At 47.4% G+C, this 23,366-nt stretch overlaps 1 protein-coding gene across 2 annotated transcripts in view; it reads left to right on the forward strand.

Annotated features, from left to right (window-relative positions):
- LOC122813124 (phosphofurin acidic cluster sorting protein 1-like) overlaps positions 1–23,366 on the forward strand; it is a 3,500,289-nt gene that overhangs the window by 922,675 nt on the left and 2,554,248 nt on the right. For both annotated transcript variants that reach the window (XM_044085266.1, XM_044085275.1), the window contains exon 5: positions 6,335–6,497. In XM_044085266.1, the coding sequence (XP_043941201.1) occupies positions 6,335–6,497 (163 nt within the window). The remainder of the gene's footprint in view (positions 1–6,334; positions 6,498–23,366) is intronic.

A 23,366-nucleotide genomic window follows, 5' to 3' on the forward strand; every position in this document is an offset into this window, starting at 1 on the left:
GCTCGAGGACTTCCACTAGTTCATGGCTGTAACCCTATCCCATCATGCTTCAGGAAAGCTCCCCAGATCTTGTTTGCCGCTAAACAAGATTGGGTGCTTCCATTTTGGCTCTGGCTATGTGGAAATTTTCTTTCATTATTTTTGAAATACTGTGCTTTATAAATAATTATAAAGATTTATAGTGTTTAGTACATTGGTTTGAGCTTAGCATGTTTGCTCTGTTGGTTGTTGTTGCTATTGGCCATCATTTCTTTCTCTAGGCCTTTTTCCTCTTCCCTATCCCGGCTAGATTTAGTTAGTTATCTAAGTTTGTTTAAGTTAGAGAGCTTGGTAAATTAAAATATTTTGTTAACTCTGTCGTTTTACTTCCCTCATAAGCTCGTTTAAGTTAGAGGGCTACTGCTGGCCCATTTAACTTAGAGGGCCTTGTCCCCTTCCTGTATTTTCTTTTCATAAGGCAGATTTGTTTAATTTAGAGAACTGCTTTCCTTTCTCTAGTGAAATTGCATTGCTGTGGTATTTGATGTGGTTTAAAAAAATGTTTACTAGTAGAATTTTTTTCTTAGTTGAGCAGACTCTCATAATTGTTGTTATTGTTTATTGCTATTGATATTCTAAGCATAATGTCCAAGGATCCTACAGAATCCAAACCATCTGGGTTTAAGAGGTGTGACAAATGTAACCAAAAAATGTCAATGACCAATGGTCACACAGTTTGTGTGTACTGTCTTGGCACAGTCCATCTTCAGGAATCATGTGCTATTTGCCATGCATTTAGTCACAGAGTATTGCTTAAGAAAAACAAGCTAATTTTGAGAGGTTTACTAAAGACCCCCTTCGCAGAGGTAATCGAAGAAGGTCAGAGTATGTCAAAATCATCAAAATCCCTGTCTTCCAAATCAGAGAAGTTGGGAAAAAGATTGTCTGCTACCACTGTTCATTTGGAGCCGACAAAGAAACTAGCAAAAGAGTCATCCACAGACCTGAAGGCTGTTGGCCTGAAAAACCTTCCTCCTCGGCTCCTGCTGTGGTTTTGGGGCCAATGGAGTTTCAGATACGGAGCTGGTCCCCAGAACTGGAGCTGTTTTTTTCAACTCTCAGATCTGCATTGACTCAACCTGTCAGATCTCCTGCTCCCTCCTCTCGATCTTCCAGGAGCCTCTCCGACGACGATGTGGGTTGTGTGGTGCGGAGACTTTTAAGGACACCGATGCTGGCCAAACCATTGTCAACTCCAACCCAGAGGGATTCGGAGCTGACAAAGACCACCCTCCCTCCATCTATTCCTCCTCCAATTCAATCTGGGACTTTGGAGATGGAGTGTCTGAAACTGATTGTAGTGGAACCGTCGGACCCGAGACCTACACCAGGATCTTCTGGCCTGATTACTGCTCCGACATCTTCGGTTCTGTCTGAACTCGAGGGGTCAGATATGGGGAAGAGAGTCGGACTGGACTGTTGTCTGATCCAAACTTGCCTCTCGGGGCTTCGGCGAGGGTGAGCTCAGCTCCTACATGGCCTTGGAGCCAACCCCACTTGGTTCCGGGATGCCCTCTGGTACTTCAGTCCCAGGAGCTTCCTCCGATCAGGGGTGGGGGGCCTTCGAGGTGATGAGGAGAGTGCCGTCACCACAGACTGCTTCACTCTTAGGTGCAGGCATTCTTCCCCCAAAGGCACCAGTGTATGTCTCGGAACCATTGCATCCACACAGACGTGGAGACCCAAAGCCTCAGGATGCCCCATTGGGTGAAACCCTCTCTTCTGAAACCTCTCCAGAATACCCTTCTGAAGAGGTTCCTCGAAAGAGATTATACAAGAGAAAGCATTTAGACTCCCCAGAGGAGTTTATCACTTCGGATACAGACCTTGATGAGTCAGAAGGGTCCTGACGGTCACCCTCTGAGGATGTCTTCTTCGCATACATCCTAGAAATACTAAAGCAGAGAGGTGGCTGGAAGACCGTCAACCCTTCTGAGGAGGAGTCTGTGTACCTGAAGGCTTTCGGGTCTCACCCTTCCACCACTTGGTTGTCTCCCCCCTTCGACAAACTTATGAATGTAGCTAGTCGAAAGGCGTGGGAGTCTCCAGATAGTGGAACCTGTTCCTTAAATGCCAAACAGATTTATTACTGCACCTTTGGACAAGGAGTTTCTTACTAAGGATGTTCAGTAGATGCTGTGGTAGTGGCGGCAGCCACAAGAAGGAACTTTCAGAGACATCCTCGTCTGTCCAGCCGCCGAACAAAGAGTCTCGTACGATGGACAGATATGGAAAGAGCATGTTTTCTTCAGAGACTTTTGCACTCAGATCACTGAATTACCTGACTCATTTTACTAGGCTTCAGAGAGATCTCCTGAAAGAGCTAGGAGATACCCTCCAAGGTTCTTTAGCTGCAGGGGTTTCCGACAAAGTTTCCTCTCAGCTCTCCACCTTAACTTTAGTGGTCAACTCCTCCATGAGGCTCATTGCTTATGCGGTAGATGGAGCGAGTAGGGCAGCGGGTACAGGAATTTCCCTAAGGAGACAGTCCTGGATGCGCTTGTGTGATTTTGCAGAACCTTTTAAATCTTCTTTTGTTAACGCCCCTTTCGATGGCTCGTCCTTGTTCAGGCCAAAAGTCAAAGACACACTAACTGGGTATGAACAGGAAGGAAAGACTCTCTCTGCCGTTGGAGTCCATTTCTCCCTACCTACCAGACCTTACCCAAAAGATCAGAAGGGAGGAAAAATGTGGTTTCGAAAATCCCAGAGAGTTTTCCAGGACACATGTGGTGATTCTTCCCCCAGGGGCAGAGGGGGAAGTACCAATGGAGGACGTCAACCATGAGGCAGAGAGGGTCCACAAAACCAGGGTGACAGGGAATCCTTCTTTGGTAATCCCTTTCAGTGCTCCTGAAAGGAGGTCCATCTGTCCATTTCTGGAGGTAGTCGGGGGTCACTTATCTTTGTACCCAAAAGCCTGGCTAAAAATTACAAAAGACAAGTGGGTACATACAAACAATCATATCCAGAGACTACTACATACCCTTTTCCTTCTCCACCCCATACACAAAAAACATCCCAGACATTTCATCCAGTCAGAGGGATCAGGCAACTCTAGAAATACAGAAGTTGCTAGACAAAAGAGTCATCCAAGCAGTCCCCACAGACCAAATTGGATCCAGAACTTACTCAAGGTTCTTTTTAGTTTCAAATAAAACAGGGGACTGGAGACCCATCTTTGATCTCAGCAAATTAAACAAGTCTGTAAAAAAAATCAAAGTTTCAGATGGTAACACTTCATTCAGTAGTCCCCTTTCTGGGACAAGACGATTGGATGTGCTTGATAGACCTCCAGGATGCGTGCTACCACATAAAAATGGACAGGTGATCCAGGAGTCATTTGAGCTTATTGCTGGAAGCTAGTTACTACCAGTTTCGAGCTCTGCACCTTGATCTCACTACAGCCCCCAGAGTGTTCATCCAGTGCATGGCAGTAGTCACGGCTCACTTGAGGTGCCTAGGATTCCGAGCCGTACCTAGATGACTGGCTCCTAACTGCCACCACTGAGCATCTACTAACAAAAGCAAGAAACACCACCTTACAGCTTTGCTCTCACCTAGGGATCACAATAAATTACGAAAAATCTGCCTTGTTGCCATCTCTGTGTATCATTTTTATAGGAGCAGATCTAGATGCAAAACAAATGATGGCAAAGCTTCCTCCTGAAAAAATTCAAGTCCTACAACACCAAGTCAAAAATCTACTTTCCAAGAAAAAGTACAAGCAAGAACTGTCCTGAAAGTCTTGGGTACCATGGCAGCAGCAATAAGCTTGATGCCATTGGCATGCCTGCATATGAGAATTTTGCAGTGGCTGCTGTTCACTCAGAGGTCCATACAGGAGCTACCCATGTTTCACCAAATTATAATAACAGAATCTTGCAGGAAAGATTTTCGTTGGTGGCTTCATTTCACTCATGTGACTCTAGGTCGACCCTTTGTTCTTCCACATCCGCTAGCCACAGTGACCACGGACACTTCCCAGATAGGGCGGGAGGCATTATCTGGGAAGGAGAGTCCAAGGTACTTGGTGGGATCACGAGGCCCACTTGTACACCAGTGTCCTAGAGATGAGGGCGGTGCTTCTAGCGTTGCACGCATTCCAAGACTTTCTTCCGCTAGGAGCTATTGCAAAACAGACAGACAACATGTCAGTTGTGTGGTACATAAACAAACAAGGAGGAACCAAGTCTTACCCCCTCTTTCGGGAGCCCCTGAGAGCATGGCAGTGGGCAGCCTCTTCCCAGCATTTTCTGACAGCAACGCACATGCCAGGGAAATCCAATGTGATAGCAGACTAACTCAGCACAGTGATTCTAATGCCTCATGAGTGGTCCCTAAAACAAGAAGTGGCGGAAGATATTTTCCGCAAGTAGGGCCAGCCTTGCTGCAACCTTTTTGCCACGTCCATGAATGCCAAATGCAGCAGCTACATTTCCCTGATCCCCCTCCAGGGGAGTCACCAAGGGATGCACTTGTACACGATTGGCCCCCAAGTCTCCTCTACGCTTTTCCCCCCTTTCCATTGATATCCAAAGTTCTTCAGAAAGCCAGCTGCTCATTGGGAAGGAGTTTAATACTAGTCACCCCGCACTGCCTCGTCAGATATGGTTCCCCTTTTTTTTTGGCCTCATCTCCAGGAGGAGCTGTGGATTCTGGACCCAGTTCCAGACCTCTTGACTCATACATCAGGGATGCTCCACCCCTCAGTTTGAACCCTCAAGTTGACAGCTTGGCTGCTCCAGTTCCACACATAGCCAGGCTCCCTGACATTTCCCCTTCAGTGAAACATATTTTGAGCTCGTCTCATAAGGCTTCAACCAGGAAATTATACATGAGCAAATGGAAGAGATTTTCCCTTTGGGCCTTAAATAATCACATTGACCCTTTCTCTGCCCCTATATCCTCTATATTAGAATTCTTGGCAAAGCTTTTTAATGAAGGTGCAACTGCAGCTACTATTCGAGTTCAACTAGCAGCTATATCAAACTTCCATATAGATGAATGGGGGCCGAATGTAATGTCCCACAGACTTTGCAAAGCTTTCCTGAGGGGTACTATGTTACTGAGACCACCCATCAAAGATCCTCCAGTGCCATGGGACCTAAAGTTTGTTTTACCCATTTGATTCTCCCCCTTTTGAACCTGCATCATCCTGTGATCTAAAGTTTTTAACGTGGAAGACAATCTTTTTGGCAGCCATCACTTCTGCTAGAAGAGACTCAGAGCTACAAGCATTGTCGATAAGGCCTTCCTGCATGCCTTTCCACAAAGATAAAGTATCTCTATGAACAAACCCATCTTTTCTACCCAATGTATGCTCAGAATCTAATTTGATTCAATCCATAGACTTGCCATTTTTTTCCCCAACTATGAGAACAGGGTAGAGTATATGCTGCACCAGCTAGATGTACATAGGCAATTACACTTCTATTTACATAGAACAAAGAATTACAGAAAATCTGATATGTTATTGATATCATTTTCAGATAACAAGAAAGGTGCTCCTGTATCAAAAAACACACTTTCAAAATGGCTTTCAATTGTATTACCTTTACTTACAAATCTCAAAACAGAGAACTCCCTGGAAAAGTAAAAGGTCATTCTACAAGGGCTGTAGCAACCTCGTCTGCTTTTCTAGTGAGACTACCAGTTGATACCATTTGTGCTGTAGCAACATGGGTAAAGCCTCAGACCTTCATCACTCACCACAAAGTGGATTTGGCCTCCAGGAACAGGGCCTTCTTTGGGTCCCTGTTCTGAAGAATATTCTCCTGTGAGCCACCCAAGAAATATGGTGCTAGGAATGCTGTCCCAACCAGTGAGGAATGAAGGCAAGATAGGACATCACATAAAGAAGTTTACTCACAGTAATGTTCCATGTGTGTGTTGTCCATCTTGCCTTCATTCTTACGTCCCACCCTCCTTCCCCCAACCTTTCGCTCCTGGAGGACCGAGCAGTTACAATTGGCAAATAATGTTCTCTGACCTTTCTTCATTGATCTAATAGACAGGAAAATAGTTCTTTTGGTATCTGTTGTTATATCAGCAAACAAGATTTGTGGAGCTTTGCTGAGGCATAATGGGATAGGGTTACAGCCAAGAGCTAGTGGAAGTCCTTGAGCTTTTGTATAGGATCCTTGGTTCCGAACCCAACAAGTGAAGAATGAAGGCGAGATGGACAACACACATGGAACGTTATGGTGAGTACATAACTTCTTTTTTTCTAGCGGGAGTTTTTTTTTCTTCTTAACAGAAGCTGGCATTTATTTATTTAATTCTTTAATTGCAGGTAATGCAGCACCCTACTGAAGGAAGGCAGATCCTAGGTCTCCAGAGCAATGTGAAAGAGGTGGCTGTCCGAGTAGCTGACATCATTGTTCACTCACTGTCTAGCCAGCCAATAGAAAGTGAAGATGTGACTGTGCCAAGTGGCCCAAAAACAAAGAACTCAGGTAATCTTTAGGTTGACAGGCCTGCAAGAAAGCAAAAACAAACTGCTGGTATAGAAGTAGTATGTTGAAACAAGAGAGTTTTTGTGGTGACTTCTAAATTTTTGTATTGTTAAATTGTACAGTTCAACTTCAGATAGTTTGATAAGCTGAATGTAACTGTTAATTCAGTAACATATCTAGAGAGGGGCAAGAGGGGCAGTTGCCCCGGGCACAAAGGCATGATCAGCTGATCCCAATCTTTCTTTAATGCAATACTGGCGTTTAAAAGCCGGTATTGCATTTGCGGTCAAACCTGAGCACTGTAGTGCTCCATATGTGGTCTAAACTGCAGCGCAACCACTTGCATTTGCAAGGTCTTGGCAGTCAAGTATTGTTTTGGGGCCAGTGCTGTTATTTGGATATGCAGGGCTGTGAGATCCTTTTTTTTTTTTGAGGCAGAGATAATAATTCTTCCTTGCAAACTTCAAACAGAAGACTCTTAATGGTTAAATAAAAACATATAATGTAGTTAGATGCTACAAAAATAACCCCAATCCACTGAAAGAGTAACTAAATGTTAAAAACAAAGACAGATGGTAAGCATAAATCAAGTCAAATTTTACACAGATTTACACTAGTTCATTCAAATAACAGTAAAAATCCATATCGAGGTATAAAATGGTGCCTAACAGTTCAGAAAATTTCTTGCAGACTGTTTGGTACAGAACATGCTGCACCCTATTTCTATAATTTATTTATTTATTTATTACAGAGGTGGAGGTGGGATTACATCAAGGATCAGCTCTGTGCCCTTTCTTATTTGCAATGGTGATGGACAGGTTGACAGATGAGATCAGACAGGCGTCCCCGTGGACTATGATGTTTAAAGATGACATTGTGATCTGTAGTGAGAGTAGGGAACAGGTGGAGGAGACCCTGGAGAGGTGGAGATATGCTCTAGAGAGAAGAGAAATGAAGGTCAGCAAGACTAAGACAGAATATATGTGTATGAATGAGAGGGAGGATAGAGGAATGGTGAGGATGCAGGGAGTAGAGGTGGCAAAGGTGAATGAGTTTAAGTACTTGGGATCAACAGTTCAGAGTAACGGTGAGTGTGGAAGAGAGGTAAGGAAGAGAGTACAGGCAAGATGGAGTGGGTGGAGAAGAGTGTCAGGAGTGATTAGTGATAGACAAGTAGCAGTAAGAGTGAAAGGGAAGGTCTACAAGCGGGTAGTGAGACCAGCTATGTTATATGGGTTGGAGACAGTGACATTGACAAAAAGGCAGGAGTCAGAGCTTGACGTGGCAGAGCTGAAGATGTTAAGATTTGCACTGGGTGTGATGAGGATGGACAGGATTAGGAATAAGTATATTAGAGGGTCAGCCCAGGTTGGAAGATTTGGAGACAAAGCCAGAGAGGCAAGATTACGTTGGTTTGGACATGTGCTGAGGAGGGATGCAGAGTATATTGGGAAAAAGATGCAAAGGATGAAGCTGCCAGGTAACAGGAAAAGAGGAAGGCCTAAGATAAGGTTTATGGATGTGGTGAGAGAGGACATGCAGGTGGTTGGTGTGACAGAGCAAGATGCAGAGGACAGGAAGAAATGGAAACAGTTGATCTGCTGTGGCGACCCCTAACGGGAGCAGCCGAAAGAAGAAGAAGAAGAAGTTTGATGACCAGGGAAGTCCACTGGGCTTTGAAAGGCCCATTTTCAGTGGAGGCCCAGGGAGATAAGCTCCATGACACAGTTGCAGTAACAAGAGAAATTGCAATTCAAAATATTATCACTAGCAAGTTAGATCCATCATTAAGAGGACAATTTGTTCAAAACAACAGACATGTAGTACATGTTACAGTACAACTTAGTGAATTTAGCTGTTCAAAAACAACAGACATACAGTATATATTACATTACAACTTGGTGAATTTAGCATAATAATGGTAGTATAGGTCAAGAAAACTCTGTTCTGCCATCCCCACTGTCACTCAACACAACTTAACTGAGTTTCTTTACTTGCAAGGAGAAAGGAGACTGTAATGAAATAGGAGTGGTTATTGGCACAGAAATTCGTCTTTTAAAAGGTAAATTCTTCAGTGTACCACTTCAAAACATCCTGTTACAAGTCATCCACTCTTCAGGAGAAAGAGACTGTCAACCAAGGCATTGGGATGCTTAAGAACCACAGTCAGCATTAAATATTTGTAAAGCAAATACATATATTGTACAATTAACACAGAAGTGTAGCTGGTTCAATTAGCACCCTGGGCCAGTACTATAAACCAGCAACCTAACCCCTCAGCTCTACAAGTGAAAAGCAAATAAACTGATCGCTAAATTGTAAGCGACTGGCGTATTATACTTTCATCTATTCCCCCCAAGCTCTTTCATTAAAGAACAAAAAAAAAAAAAAAGACATTCCTTCTACTGGGACACCAATCAGGTGGCCAAATGCACGAACCCCCCCCCCCCATTCTGCCCCAACCATTCAGGTCCACCAACCCTTTTTCAATACATTTTATTAAAAAATATATATATTATTTTTAAACTGTAGAAAACAGCTATTACAGTTTATATTTACCTGCATGGAGTGTTATAGCGGTCATGTTTTAGTTAAAAAAAAAACATATTTCTTCTTTTTAAACTGTAGAAAACTGCTTGCTGCAAATGCAGCAGCAAACAGTTGCTACAATTTGTACCCTGCCTGCATGGAGCGCAACAGTGCTCAGGTTTTGGTTAAAAAAAAAAATGTCTTTACTTTTAAAAGCTCAGATTTGACCACACATGCAATACTGGCTTTTGAAAACTGGTATTGCATTAAAGAAAGATTGAGATCAGTTGATCGTGCCCCAACACTTTGCACCAGGAGCTATTGCCCCTCTTTCCCCTCCCTGGGTATGCTACGGAATTAACTGCTACAGTCAGCTTACCAAAATGTATCAAGCTGAAGTGTACAGTATACTTACTCATTCCCATTTTTTGCAAGCCATCTATTATAACATTGCTCAAACTATAGCCTCATATCACGTCTGCCTTCTGTCCGCCCTTTAAACTTCCAGAAGTAGATTATACTTTGGCCCCAGCTTTCCATGTTGGGACTGCAAACTTTGTAATTCCTACCTACACACTTAAACCCAAGTACCTCCTGCCATACAGTCAGGACCAATCTTAAAATTCTTATTCAGAGCTGCAGCTTGCAAGCGCTGTAATACCAATATTATGATTTAGGAATTGTTCATTTCTAATCATAACAAATCCTTTCTACACCCCTTCACACATTGTCATATACCACCTTACGTTAAAATTATTGGCTTGTATTCTAAAGCTGCCTTTTAGCCTCCTTTCTATGTAAAAAAAAATGTAAATGTAAATCATTTTCTCTGTATTATCTTATCTTTTTAGTCTCAGTCAACAGTTCTCAGTGTCACCTAAAAATGTGCATATCTGTTTATGCTTGCTTGTCAGATTCATTCTATTTTTCTTTAATGTTCTCATTTGGAGGATAAGGTAATCAATTCACAAATATGACTGCTAACTGCTTGTAAGGTTGAAAGACTGCACAGTGATAAGAATGGTGTATTCTACTTCCGTTTTGCACATCTGTTTTGTTAGCGAAAGTTCATAGGTTCATAAGTGTGTACTAGGCTCATGGCCATGGGGCCTTTACAAGCCAAGCCATAGGATTACCCTGGCATCGTGCCACCCGACCTTAGTTGCCAGTGGCTCTGTCGAGTAGAGCCACTGGAGTTATCCCTGTGTTGAATTTTCTATTTCCCATCCACTCATCAAGATTTCTCGTGAAGAGGATCAGCGAGGTGCTCTGCTTGACATGTATGGGAAGTCTATTCCATAGCATGGGCAGTCTCTGGGGTATGAACCTGTCCCTCCAGTACGTTCTTTTGATTGTGGTAATCAGGTTGAGGTCTCTGGAGCGTGTGATGCAGAGGGATTGGGATTTCTTTAGATGTAGCATTTCTAACAGAGCTGGGTCAGACATGTCTTTGTAAGTCAAGCAGAGATCGCCTCTAAATAGGCGATATAAGACAGAGAATAGCTGTAGTTTTTTAAGTCTATCCATATAGGACAAGTGTTTAAGGCCTAGGATCCTCTTTGTGAGGTACTTTTGCAGCCTCTCCGGTTGTTGCAGGTGTCTAGTGAGGTACATGCCAAATGGGTCATTGTACTCGATGATTGGCCTAATGAGGGAAGAGTAGAGGGAGACAATGACCTCTTTCTTCCTAGATGCAAAACCCTTAGTAGTGAGATGTGCCACATAGAAGGGCTTTCTGACCACGGTGGCAATGCGGTGATCAAAAGAGAGGTTGCTGTCAACCTGTTCCCAGATCTCTTATAACGCCTTCTGCGTTCAGTGGACTACCATCAATGTGGTAATTCACTGGAACCAGGTTTTTTTCAAAGGGGATAACGACACATTTTTTGGCATTGAGCTTAAGGCCATGGATGTTCTTCATGTTTCACTGTTGCAGTCATCACTTTTGGGGCTGTCTGCTTACAGTAGCCCTCAGCTGGCCTGATTATCAAAGTCTTGGGTCCTGCGTCGGTTGCTGTCTCATCTTCCATGATGTCAGGTTGTCAGGGGTATAAAGCATGCAGCTGATGCCATTACATCAGTCTTTCTTGTTGTGCGGTGCCCGAAGCAGAAGCAGTTCGCAAGTGCTGGTCGGCCGACTCCTGAAATTTTCGTTTTCGAGTTTCAGAACCAAAGTCTTCAACTAAAGCTAAGTACCCCATTGGGGAAACGTTTTCTTGCTCTAAACCGATGTCAGTAAAAGTCAGTAATTGTATTTCTTGTGGAAAGCAAATACCTCATAAATATTTTCATTTGTACTGTATTTCTTGCCTAGGCCCTGACCACGACGTACTTCGCTGTCAGTTTTGTGCCTTATTTAAACAACAAACTATTCGTCGCCGGTATATTTACGCTTCTAAATATTTTGGTACTCGGTTCAATTATCCAGATATGGCTTTGGTAAGCCACCCGACTACCGACATTCCAAAAAAACGAAAAGATAAAGGCAGAGACAGGCCACCTAGGCCCAAAGCTGCTGACAACGCTTCTCCTAAGCTAGTCGCCATTTCGCCGGTACTCAGTGAGGTGCTTTCACAGCCCCTGATACCCGCTACTTCAGATTTGCAGGCCTCTACTGAGACCCATTCGGAGTCCGGTATGCCGTGAGATGCTTCAACTGTGGAACCTGCGGATGTCTCTACCTTGGATGGGTCCAGAGCCGGTGTGCAGGCACCGGCTCCTGAGGGTGTACTCAGGCCTACTGACTTGCATATTAAACCAACGCCATCTTCTTCTTCAAGGCCTAAAACTCGATTCATGCCTAGAAAACCAACACCCAGACCGCATGGTCAGGCCTCTATGCCTAAAAAACAAATGATAAGAATCGCTAAAGACCTTATTACTTTAATCAGGGCAAGCCAACCTTCCCCTTCTAAGAGACCTAGGACTGAATTTGCTTATGATTCTTCTGATCAGGATTCTGAAATTTATGATCTGAAGTAGGGACTTCATTTGTCAGCAACCTGTGAGTCTTGGATCCGATATCGGATCCGAGCCGGCAACTTGTTTCATAGCTAATGGATCCGAGCTCCTAGCTCCTCCCCTCACCCATAATCCCCTGCCAACCCTCCATGACCTCAGATCTAGTCTGCCGTGCTTGTGAGTAGCTGGGTTTTGCAGAGCTCTTAGGGACTTATTCTGATAAGTGTAATTTCTTCATCCCTTTCTGTCTATAAAGTTAAAACAGTGTGTAAGTGTTAGGTTCCCTTTATTATTTGTACCTTTTACTTAGTTTTTTCCCTCCCCTCGCTGGTCATTAGTGAGTGTGTGTGTGTGTGTGTTAGTTTTTTGGGGCCTGTGTGCTTGTGTAGAACTTTTTTTCCCTCAGTATGGCAGAGGCCCCAAAAGCCATTTTTTCAAAATGTACCGAGTGTGGCCATAAGCTCTCCCCGGCTGATGGCCACACGCTGCGTTCGGTGCCTTGGGGTTGAACACCTCTCCTCAGGCTGTACCATTTGTGCAGCGTTCAACCCCAGGGCACTGAAAGAGCGGAGGTCAAAGCTGGTCCTGGCGGGACTTTTGCCCCCGGACTCGGCTCCGGCCCCCGCTCCTCCCGTGGCACTACCACAGCCTGTGGTGATAGCCACTCCTGCCCCCCTTCCTTCGGCCAAGACTCAAACTCCCGCTAAAGCGCCGGAGGACAGGGAGGCCAGGAGGGAGAAGCACGGCCGAGGCCTCCGCTTCGGCCCCGCTGGCTAAGCGGGCTTCTCCCTCCACAGCTTCTAGGTCTCTTCCTCCTCGGCTCCGATCTCCTTGTTTCTCCCCGGGACCCGAGGAGGAGGAGGCCCGATCTCCATCGAGGTCATCAAGGCGGCATTCCAGGCCTGCCTCGGTGGCCTCATTGAGATCGACTTACAGTATGTCAGATGCAGACTTGGACCGGATGATGCGAAGGTTCATCCAGGCCCAGCTGCAGATGGGAGTGTTTGCCTCCCTTCGGGAGCTCGACACCTTTTTTTGCTCCAATTGCTCCTTCTCCGACCCGCTTCCCGGGTTCGGAGCCGGGCAGCGTCGGAGCCAGGAGTGGGTCGGCGCCGACAGTACTTGGTACTTCGGATCCGACCCTGCCCTCGAGTCTGTCGGATCCGACCTCTCGGAGCCGTGGGCCGAGCTTCGGATCCAAGGGATTCAGTGTGCCTTCGGCTCCGTCCAGGTCGGAGCACACTGGTCCTTCGAATCCAACGGTCTCGGCGCCGGCTCCGATCCCTTCATCGGATCCGAGTGGGAGTCGGCTCTCGGAGCCCAGGGAGAGCGGTTCCCCCTCGGCCTTTGATTTAGTGGAGAGGGATCTGTCGAGAGCATCCGGACTCCCGGCCCTTGTCTCGGCTCCACCCTGCACTCCCTCTCTGCTGGGCCAGGCTTCCATCACCCGGCCACAGGGACAGCCTGCTTCGATGTCCCAGGTTGTTCCATTGGAACAGAATGTTGCTGGCAAGACCTCCTCGGACAGCCCCCCCAAGGAAGTGCCTCGCAAGCACAAGTGTAAGAGGAGGCACGTGGACTCCCCTGAGTCCTTAACCGAGGACACAGACTTGGATGAAGGGGAAGGCTCCTCAAGATCACCCCCTGAGGATGTCTCCTTTGGAGACATCATGGAAATGCTTAGGATCAGAGGTGGGTGGTCTGCCCCCAAGGCTTCCTCTGACGAGTCCGTGTTTCTGGAGACATTCGAAGCAGGCCCGTCTACTTCTTGGGTGTCCCCTCCGGCTGACCCCCTGCTGGACCTTATTACCACCAGGGCGTGGAAGGACCTGGACACCGTGGAGCCAGTCCCTAAACACCCGGACAAGGACAGTCCTTCCGTGGCAGAGGAGGACAAGGAGGACGCCGCCCCAGGGGCAGAGGGGAGTCCATCACGTCAGACCGCTGGGTGCTTCGAATTATATCCAGAGGGTACAAAATACCAATACTTCATGTCCCCAAAATCAGGAACCTCCCCGATGTACCACCTGATCAGAGGGAGGCTGCAGCCGCAGAAATCCAGCAGCTGCTAGGAAAAAGAGCCATCCAGCCTATCCCCCAAGACCAGCTCGGATTAGGGTTCTACTCCAGGCTCTTTCTGGTGTCAAAAAAGACGGGGGACTTGAGACCAATTCTAGACCTTTCCCATTTGAACCTGTCGGTAACCAAGGAAAAATTCCGAATGGTCACTCTTCAATCTATTCTCCCCCTCCTACGGGAGAACGAGTGGATGTGCTCTATAGACCTCAAGGATGCATACTACCACATTCTAATGGACAGATGATCCAGGAGGTTTCTCTGCTTCTGGCTGGGAGCCAGTCACTACCAGTTCAGGGTCCTTCCTTTTGGCCTCACCACAGCCCCCAGGGTGTTCACCAAGGTGTTAGCAGTGATAGCGGCCCACCTGAGACTCCAGGGAATGCAGGTCTTCCCGTACCTGGACGACTGGCTCCTGACCGCCCCAACAAGGCATCTACTTTGCTCAGCCAGAGATTACTTTCTCCGCCTAGCCCCCCAATTAGGCATCACGATCAATGCAGACAAATCTTTCCTTGCTCCGACACAAGTCATAGAATTTATAGGAGCCAGAATAGACACCAGATATCTACGAGCCTTCCTGACTTCGGAACGACTACGGAATTTGCAACTTCATGTGCGGGCCATCCTCCAGTCAGAAGCCCCACCGGCAGAATTGGTCCTGAGGGCGCTGGGCTCTATGGCGGCAGCGATAATGCTCCTTCCATGCACCTGCCTGAACATGAGGGTACTGCAGTGGACCCTTCTAGTGCAATGGTCCTTTCAGTTTTTTCATCTCCATCACCCCATCGCTATCAGCAAGGCTTGCAGGAGGGCCCTGTTATGGTGGCATGTTAAGTTGTCAATCTCGCCTTCATTCTTGCTGGATGGGTTCGGAGCCGATCCTCGGCTCCGACTCGGCACTTGCTTAGCTTGAGAACTCCTTTTACCAGCTCGAGGCAACCCTATATCCCATGATGCAAGGCGGAACTACCTCAGATCTCGTTTGCCGCTTTGCGAAGAGGTCTCCTTTTTTGCCAGCTGAGGTAAGTTTGAGTTTTCAAACAGCTTTAGTCAGGGTTTATCTTCCCCTTTTTCCTATTTTTTAGTGTATAGTGTCACATTTAATCACCCTATTCCCTTATAGAAAAAAATTTTACTTTATAAAAAGTTTTAAAAAAATTTTCAGTTAGGCCTAGGCCTTCCTTATTAATCCCTATCTGTGTGTCTGTGTTTTGGGATTAATTTGTGTGACTGTTTTTAGTGTGTGTGTGTCTGTGTGAGTATTTTATTACTCTTTTCCTTAGACTATGTCTAAAGAGGTAAAGGTCTCGGGCTTCAAGAAGTGTGACTCGTGCTGTCAGAAAATGTCTCTGACAGACGGTCGCACTTCTTGTGTTTACTGCCTGGGGCCTTTACACCTGCAGGACTCCTGTGCTTTGTGTCACTCTTTAGCCAGCGAGTCCTGCAGGAAAGGAGGAACAAGTTAATCCTCCGTGGCTTGCTAAAGCCGGAAGGTTCACCCACTAAACCTGGGTCCAGTAAGCCTTCCAAGCCATCCAAGGGTCAGGCTACAGCTTCCAAGCCTCCCCCGGTGGCTCCGACTCCTTCGGAGTCGAGATCGGCTCCGGCCGGAGCCGATCTTTCTCCTTCTCAGCTAGGGTCGGTTCCGATCGGTTCCGACACCCAATCTGCTGTTGCCTTGTCGGCTCCGGCTGGAGCCGACACAGTATCCAGTATCGGAGCCGAGAAGCCCTCGGCTCCATCTGGAACCCATAGGACGTCGGCTGCGATGACTTCCTCCAAGAAGAGATCTCGGTCCCCATCTTTGGAATCTATCCACTCGGCTCCGGGGTCTCCTCTTTTGTCGGAGCGGAGTCATCGGAGCCGATCTTCGAGATCTTCCAGGCTGTCTGACCACGATTTAGAGAGGGTGGTAAGCAGGCTGTTAAAGTCGCAGGCACTGGCCCAAATGCTCCATAGCCCGTCTCAACAGACTTCGGCTATTGCTTCACCCCTTGAACTTCCTCCTCAGACTCCCCACCAGAGTTCGGAGCCGGAGCTTCTCGGGACAGCGACTGTTTCGGCGCCGGAACCGATACATCCTTTTCGGCTCCGTCGTCTTCGGCTCCGATCTCCTCCTTGAGACCTTCCTTGGAGGGATCCGGTCGTCGAAGTTTCCCTAGTCGGCTCCGAGGGGCTAGTGGCATCGGACCCTTGTCCGACCCGCTCTCCCTCTCGGGGCCACGGCTTATGTAAGCCCGGCACCGACATCGACCTCTGAGCCTTCCCTCTCAGTGGAGCCAGGAATTCCTATTTCCTCGGAACGGGAATATTCCGGTCTCCCGGGGAGGGGAGCCTTTGAGGTGATGAGGAGTGTCCTGGCTCCTGAGCCAGGTCAATGGTCCATCCCTCTAGCTCCTCCCTCTTCGGTGCCTGTAGACGCCTCTTGCCAGCCTCTTGCTCTCAGGCCCAGGGATCCATCGCCCCAGGTTTCCCCATTGGGAATATCTTCCTCTTCCGAAGTTTCTCCTGATCCTGCAGGTGAACCCCCTCGGAAGAGGACGTGTAAGAGGAAACACACAGACTCCCCTTGAGCTCCTCAAACAGAGGGGGAATTGGCCATCCATTGACCCCTTCGAGGATGAGTCGGTATACCTGGAGGCTTTTGGATCCCGACCCTCCACCTCCTGGGTGTCTCCGCCTTTCGACCCACTTATGCAGGTAGTGGCTCGGAAGGCGTGGGCAGCTCCAGATTCTGTGGAACCTGTCCCCAGAAGACCATCCAAGTTTATTACGGCCCCTACGGACAAACAGTTTCTTTCCAAGGGCGTCTCTGTGGATGCTATGGTGGTGGCGGCCGCCACTAAGAAGGAACTTGCGGATCCTTCAGTACCTGTCCATCCTCCTAACAAGGATTCTAGGACCATGGACAGGTATGGAAAGCGGATGTTTTCTTCAGCGACCTTTGCTATGCGTTCGCTGAACTACCTTTGTCACTTCACCAGGCTTCAAAGAGATATTCTCAAGGAACTAGGTGAAGTGGTCCAGGATCCTTCTGCTGCTGGGGCTTAAGAAAAGATTGTCTCACAGCTAGCAATCCTGAATTCCTTATCCAACTCTTCCATGCGGCTCATATCCTATGCGGCCGATGGAGCGAGCAGGGCCGCAGGCACAGGAGTGGCTCTTAGACGTCAAGCCTGGATGCGGCTTTGTAATTTTGCGGACCCCTTTAAGGCGTCCTTCACCAATACCCCCTTTGATGGTTCGGCTTTGTTCGGACCTCAGGTGAAGGATACCTTGACCAGGTGTGAGCAGGACGGTAAAACTCTTTCTGCCGTTGGAGTCCATTTTTCCACCCCTTCTAGACCATATCCCAAGGGTCAGAAGGGAGGGAAGATGTGGTTCCGCAAAGCCCAAGGAGCTGCCCCGGACCCACGTGGTCAGTTTACCCCCAGAGGCAGAGGGGTAACAATAATAGATGCCGCCCTAGAGGCAGGGGTCCTCAGAACCAGGGCAACAGGGAGTCTCTTCCTGAGAAGCCCTTTCAGCACCCCTGAGGTGTTGCCCGACTGTCCACCCTTGGAGGCAGTCGGGGGAAGGATTTCGCTGTACCCAGTAGCCTGGCATTCCCTTTCACAAGATATGTGGGTACAGTCGATCCTATCCGAGGGTTACAAAATCCCCTTCGAAAGGTATCCCGTACCTCAACAATCCCTTCCAGACATCTCACCCGGTCAAAGGGATTTGGCAGAACAGGAGGTTTCAAAGCTCCTAGAAAAAAGAGCCGTCCAGACTATTCCGGCAGACCAAGTAGGATCCGGCGTCTACTCGAGATTCTTTTTGGTCCCCAAAAGGACGGGAGATTGGAGACCAATATTAGACCTGAGCAGTCTAAACAGATTTGTCAAGAAGGCAAGATGGTCACGCTTCAGTCCATTCTGCCCTTTCTGGGCAAGGACAACTGGATGTGCTCTATAGACCTTCAGGACGCGTACTATCACATAAAGATTCACAGGCGCTCCAGAAGGTTTCTCCGCTTTCGGCTAGGGACCAGTCATTACCAATTCAGAGCCCTGCCCTTTGGCCTCACTTCAGCCCCCAGAGTGTTTACCAAATGTATGGCAGTGGTCACAGCTCATCTGAGACGTCAAGGATTCCAGATGTTTCCTTATTTAGACGACTGGCTCCTCTCCGCCACCACCAGGTGTCAGCTTCTTCAGACCAGAGACTACACTCTGCAGCTATGCAGGAGTTTGGGAATTTCAGTGAATTTCGAAAAATCTTCTCTGCGGCCTTGCCAATCTATCATCTTTATAGGCGCAGAATTAAACACCGTCAAAATGTTAGCCAGACTAATAGATCAAAGAATTCTGAACATCCAAAAATATGTTCGGATTTTATTGCAGAGCAGCAAAGTCAAAGCCAGGCTGATACTAAAGGTTCTAGGTCTTATGGCTGCGGCCATTGTTCTTCCACCACTAGCTCGCTTCCACATGCGTCTTCTGCAGTGGATGTTATTCACTCAGTGGTCGTTCCACAGTCTTCCGATGAGGCACGAAATCTTAGTCACACAATCGTGCAGGACTCATCTGAATTGGTGGATATCTTCCCCTCTTCTTCATCAGGGCAGACCTTTTGTTCCCCCTCCTCCGGTTGCCACAGTTACTACGGATGCCTCTCTGATCGGGTGGGGGGGGCATTATCAAGGCAGGATGGTCCACGAGACGTGGCAACCCATAGAATACCATCTGCACATAAATGTCCTGGAGATGAGAGCGGTGCTTTTAACGTTGCAAGCCCTCAATGACTTTCTTCCCGTAGGGACTATTGCAGTACAAACGGACAACATGTCCGTGGTCTGGTACATCAACAAGCAGGGCGGGACCAGGTCCTATCCGTTGTGTCGAGAAGCTCTCAGACTTTGGCAATGGGCAATCTCCTCTCATCGGTTTCTGATAGCAACGCACATCCCCGGCAGGTCCAACCTCTTGGCGGACAGACTGAGCAGATCCATTCTCAGGCCTCATGAGTGGTCTCTCAATCAATCTGTAGTGGACCAGATTTTTCTGAAGTGGGGCACACCTTGTTGCGATCTTTTTGCTACACCCCAAAACAACAAGTGCCCCGATTTTTTCACCCTCTTTCCCCTACCAGGCCAACCCCTGAGAGACTCTCTAACCCAGGATTGGCCCCGGGGACTTCTGTACGCTTTTCCTCCCTTTCCCTTGATTCCACAAGTCATTCAGAAAGCCACCGTTTTGAGGGCCAAGTTGATTCTCATTGCCCCTTACTGGCCTCGACAAATTTGGTTTCCGTCTCTGCATCGTCACCTCCTGGTGCAGCCCTGGCATCTGGACCCAGTTCGGATCTCTTGATCCACCAGTCGGGTCAACAGCACCGGGCCATTCATTCTCTCAACCTCACTGCTTGGTTGCTCCATTTCCTTCCCTAGCCAGGCTTCCGATGATCTCTGATTCGGTCAGAGACATCTTAGTGGCTTCTTTAAAGTCGTCCACCAGAACCGTTTATGCTAGCAAGTGGCGATGTTTTCCATTTGGGCAAATTCAGGAATATTGATCCCTTTACTGCTCCTGTGCATTCTGTTTTAGATTTCCTGGCTGAGGTTTTTCAGTCAGGATCTTCTTCATCTACAGTAAAAGTTCAACTGGCTGCTATTTCCAAGTATCATGTTGGCTTGCATGATCATAACATTATGTCTCATAGATTATGCAAGGCCTTTCTGAGAGGAGTTTTCTCCCTAAACCCGCCGATAAAGCATCCTCCTCCGCAATGGGATCTAAATTTAATGTTGGCATCCTTGATGTTACCTCCCTTCGAACCGTCTGCTTCATGTTCTTTGAAATTATTGACCTGGAAAACTATATTTTTACTGGCTGTCACTTCAGCAAGAAGGGTTTCGAGATTCAAGCTCTCTGCATCCGTTCCCTTACTTGGTTTTTCATAAGGACAGGGTATCCTTAAGAACGAACCCGTCCTTTCTCCCCAAAATTGTGTCTCAAACCAATATTAATCAATCCATAGATCTACCAGTTTTTTTCCCAAACTATTCTGACAGAGCTGAACAAAAGCTTCATTTTTGGATGTCCATCGTCAGCTCAGGTACTATTTGCATAGAACGAAACAATTCAGGAAATCGGACCAATTATTTGTCTCCTATGCAGAAAACAGGAAAGGTCTCCCAGTGTCTAAAGTGACCTTATCCAGATGGTTGTCTTCCACCATTTCTTATGTGTACTCTCTCAGAGGCAAGCAACTACCTTCTAAACCGAAAGCACACTCAACCAGGAGTCTATCCACTTCTGCAGCCTTTCAGGATAGACTACCCATTGATACCATTTGTGCAGCAGCTACTTGGGCCACTCCTCATACCTTTGTCTCTCATTACAAGTTAGATTTGGCCTCCAGAGACAGGGCCAGTTTTGGTTCCACAGTTCTCAAGAGTCTGTTCCATTGAGCCACCCGGGATACAGGTGCTAGGGACACGGTCCCATCCAGCAAGAATGAAGGCGAGATTGACAACTTAACATTTAGAAGTTATGTACCTACCATAACTTTCCATGTTAGTTGTCTTCTCTCTTCTTCGTCCCTCCTCCTTCCCCTGGCCTGGACAGATCTTGAAGAGTTCCTATCAGGTTGTTTCCTCCTGAGCCTTCATTAGAGGACTCTTTATTATGAACTTGGGTTTCCTAAATATGTTAGGTTAGTCCTTAGCAGGGTAGGTTAGCTACCAAACGAGATCTTAGGTAGTTCCGCCTTGCATCATGGGATATAGGGTTGCCTCGAGCTGGTAAAAGGAGTTCTCAAGCTAAGCAAGTGCCGAGTCGGAGCCGAGGATCGGCTCCGAACCCATCCAGCAAGAAAGAAGGCGAGAGAAGACAACTAACATGGAACGTTATGGTAGGTACATAACTTCTAATTCATGCTTCGGATCTCCATACGGGCCGACCCTTCTGCACTCCTCCCCCTCTCGCCACAGTGACCACGGACGCCTCCCGCCTCGGGTGGGGGGGCATTATTCAGGCAGGACAGTCCAAGGCACATGGAACGATACAGAGACCTCCCTGCATATCAACGTTCTGGAGATGAGAGCAGTGCTGTACGTGTTGCAAGCACTACGGAATCTCCTCCTTGTAGGAACTATTGCAATTCAGTCGGACAACATGTCTGTTGTCTGGTACATCAACAAACAGGGGGGAACCAGGTCCTATCCTCTATGCCGCGAAGCCATGAGAGTGTGGGAATGGGCAATTTCCACCAACCGCTTTCTGATTGCAATGCACATTCCGGGGCGGGCCAACATCCTAGCGGACAAACTCAGCCACACCATTCTTTCCCCTTACGAGTGGTCTCTCAACCCATTAGTAGCGAAGCAGATATTCGCAATATGGGGGCACCCCTGCTGCGATCTCTTTGCCTCTCCCTCAAACACCAAATGCGACAATTTCTTCGCTCTGATTCTCCCTCCAGAGGAAACCCCAAGAGACGCTCTGGTGCATGCTTGGCTGCCCGGTCTACTTTATGCCTATCCTCCTCTACCCCTGATGCTACAGCTCTTACAGAAAGCCTTGCGGTTGGGGAGCAGGATGATCCTCATTGCCCCATTCTGGCCTCGGCAAACTTGGTTCCCTTACCTGTGGTCTCACCTAGTGAATCCCCCCTGGATTCTGGATCCCAGTCCGGATCTAATCTCCCATCCGTCGGGCTTGTCGACCCCAAATCTCGACAGTCTGAAGCTGACAGCTTGGTTGCTCCAGTTCCACTCATAGTTAGGACTCCCGGTATCTCTTCACCAGTCAAAGCCATCCTCGTGGCAGCGCATAAACCTTCCACTAGGAAAGTATACCGCAGTAAATGGAAACGTTTTTCCATCTGGGCGGATCATCATAATCTAGATCCCTTTACGGCCCCTCTTCCATCCATACTAGACTTCCTAACCGGACTCTTTCAGGAAGGCTCTAGTTGCTCAACCGTCAAAGTACAATTGGCGGCCATCTCCCATTACCATGTGGGACATGACACAGGGCCCTTGATGTCGGCCAAATTGTGTAAAACGTTTCTCAAGGGTACTTTTCTGCTCAGACCCCCATCAAAGAAGCCGTACCCCCTTGGGATCTTTCACTGGTTCTTCAAGCCCTAACTGCTCCCCCATTTGAACCTGCCGCTTCAGTGGATCTCAAATACTTGTCCTGGAAAACAACATTCCTTGTAGCCATTACTTCAGCGAAAAGAGTTTCGGAACTTCAAGCCCTTTCTGTGAAGCCTCCGTACTTAATTTTTCATCCGGACAGAGTGTACCTCAGGACCAATCCCTCCTTCCTTCCCAAAATAGCATCAGAAACCAATATAAATCAATCCATAAATCTACCGGTCTTCTTTCCTAAATATCAGAATAAAGGAGAGTACAAGCTGCACTCATTAGATGTTCATAGGCATCTACGTTTTTATACTCATAGGACTGCTGGTCACAGGCAATCCGACCAGCTGTTCATTTCTTTTGCCAAATTCAATTTGGGGAAAGCAGTCTCAAAAATCACCTTGTCACGCTGGATTTCCCAATGTATTCTTTTAGCGTACCAAGCTTTTGGGAGACCCGCACCTTGAGGAGTTTGCGCACATTCCACTCGTTCCATCTCTACTTCTGCTGCCTTCAAATCTAGGGTTCCGTTGGATGATATTTGTTCGGCAGCCACTTGGGCCTCATCTCATACCTTTATTAACCACTACAAACTGGACGTAATTTCTAGAGGGAGAGCATCCTTTGGCTCTGCGGTGCTCCGCAATATCCTTCCATGATGGCCACCCAAGATTCAGGTAGCTGGGGACTCTGTCCCACAGGTTGCTGACAAATGAAGTCCCTACTTCAGATTAAGAAGTTATGTACTCACCATAACGTTCCATCTGAGTAGGTGGCTTCATTTGTCTGCAACCATCCCCCCTCCTTCCCCCTGGCCTTCAGAATGGATCTATGTAGGTTGTTTATTGGAATACCCTTTTTGGGTATCTATAGAGGGGCAAACTTGATCTGAGGTCATGGAGGGTTGGCAGGGGATTATGGGTGAGGGGAGGAGCTAGGAGCTTGGATCCATTAGCTATGAAACAAGTTGCCGGCTGGGATCCGATATCGGATCCAAGACCCACAGGTTGCAGACAAATGAAGCCACCTACTCAGATGGAACGTTATGGTGAGTACATAAATTCTTATTTCCTCTGATGACCAGGATTTACCCTTATCTACCTGTGAGGATTCTGATGCAGAGGACTGTATTCCCTCTGCTTCCCCTCCAGAGGATTTCTCTTTTG

Source organism: Protopterus annectens, chromosome 1.part1 (assembly GCF_019279795.1).
Source record: "Protopterus annectens isolate FY-2018-M chromosome 1.part1, PAN1.0, whole genome shotgun sequence".
Taxonomy (NCBI): domain Eukaryota; kingdom Metazoa; phylum Chordata; order Ceratodontiformes; family Protopteridae; genus Protopterus; species Protopterus annectens.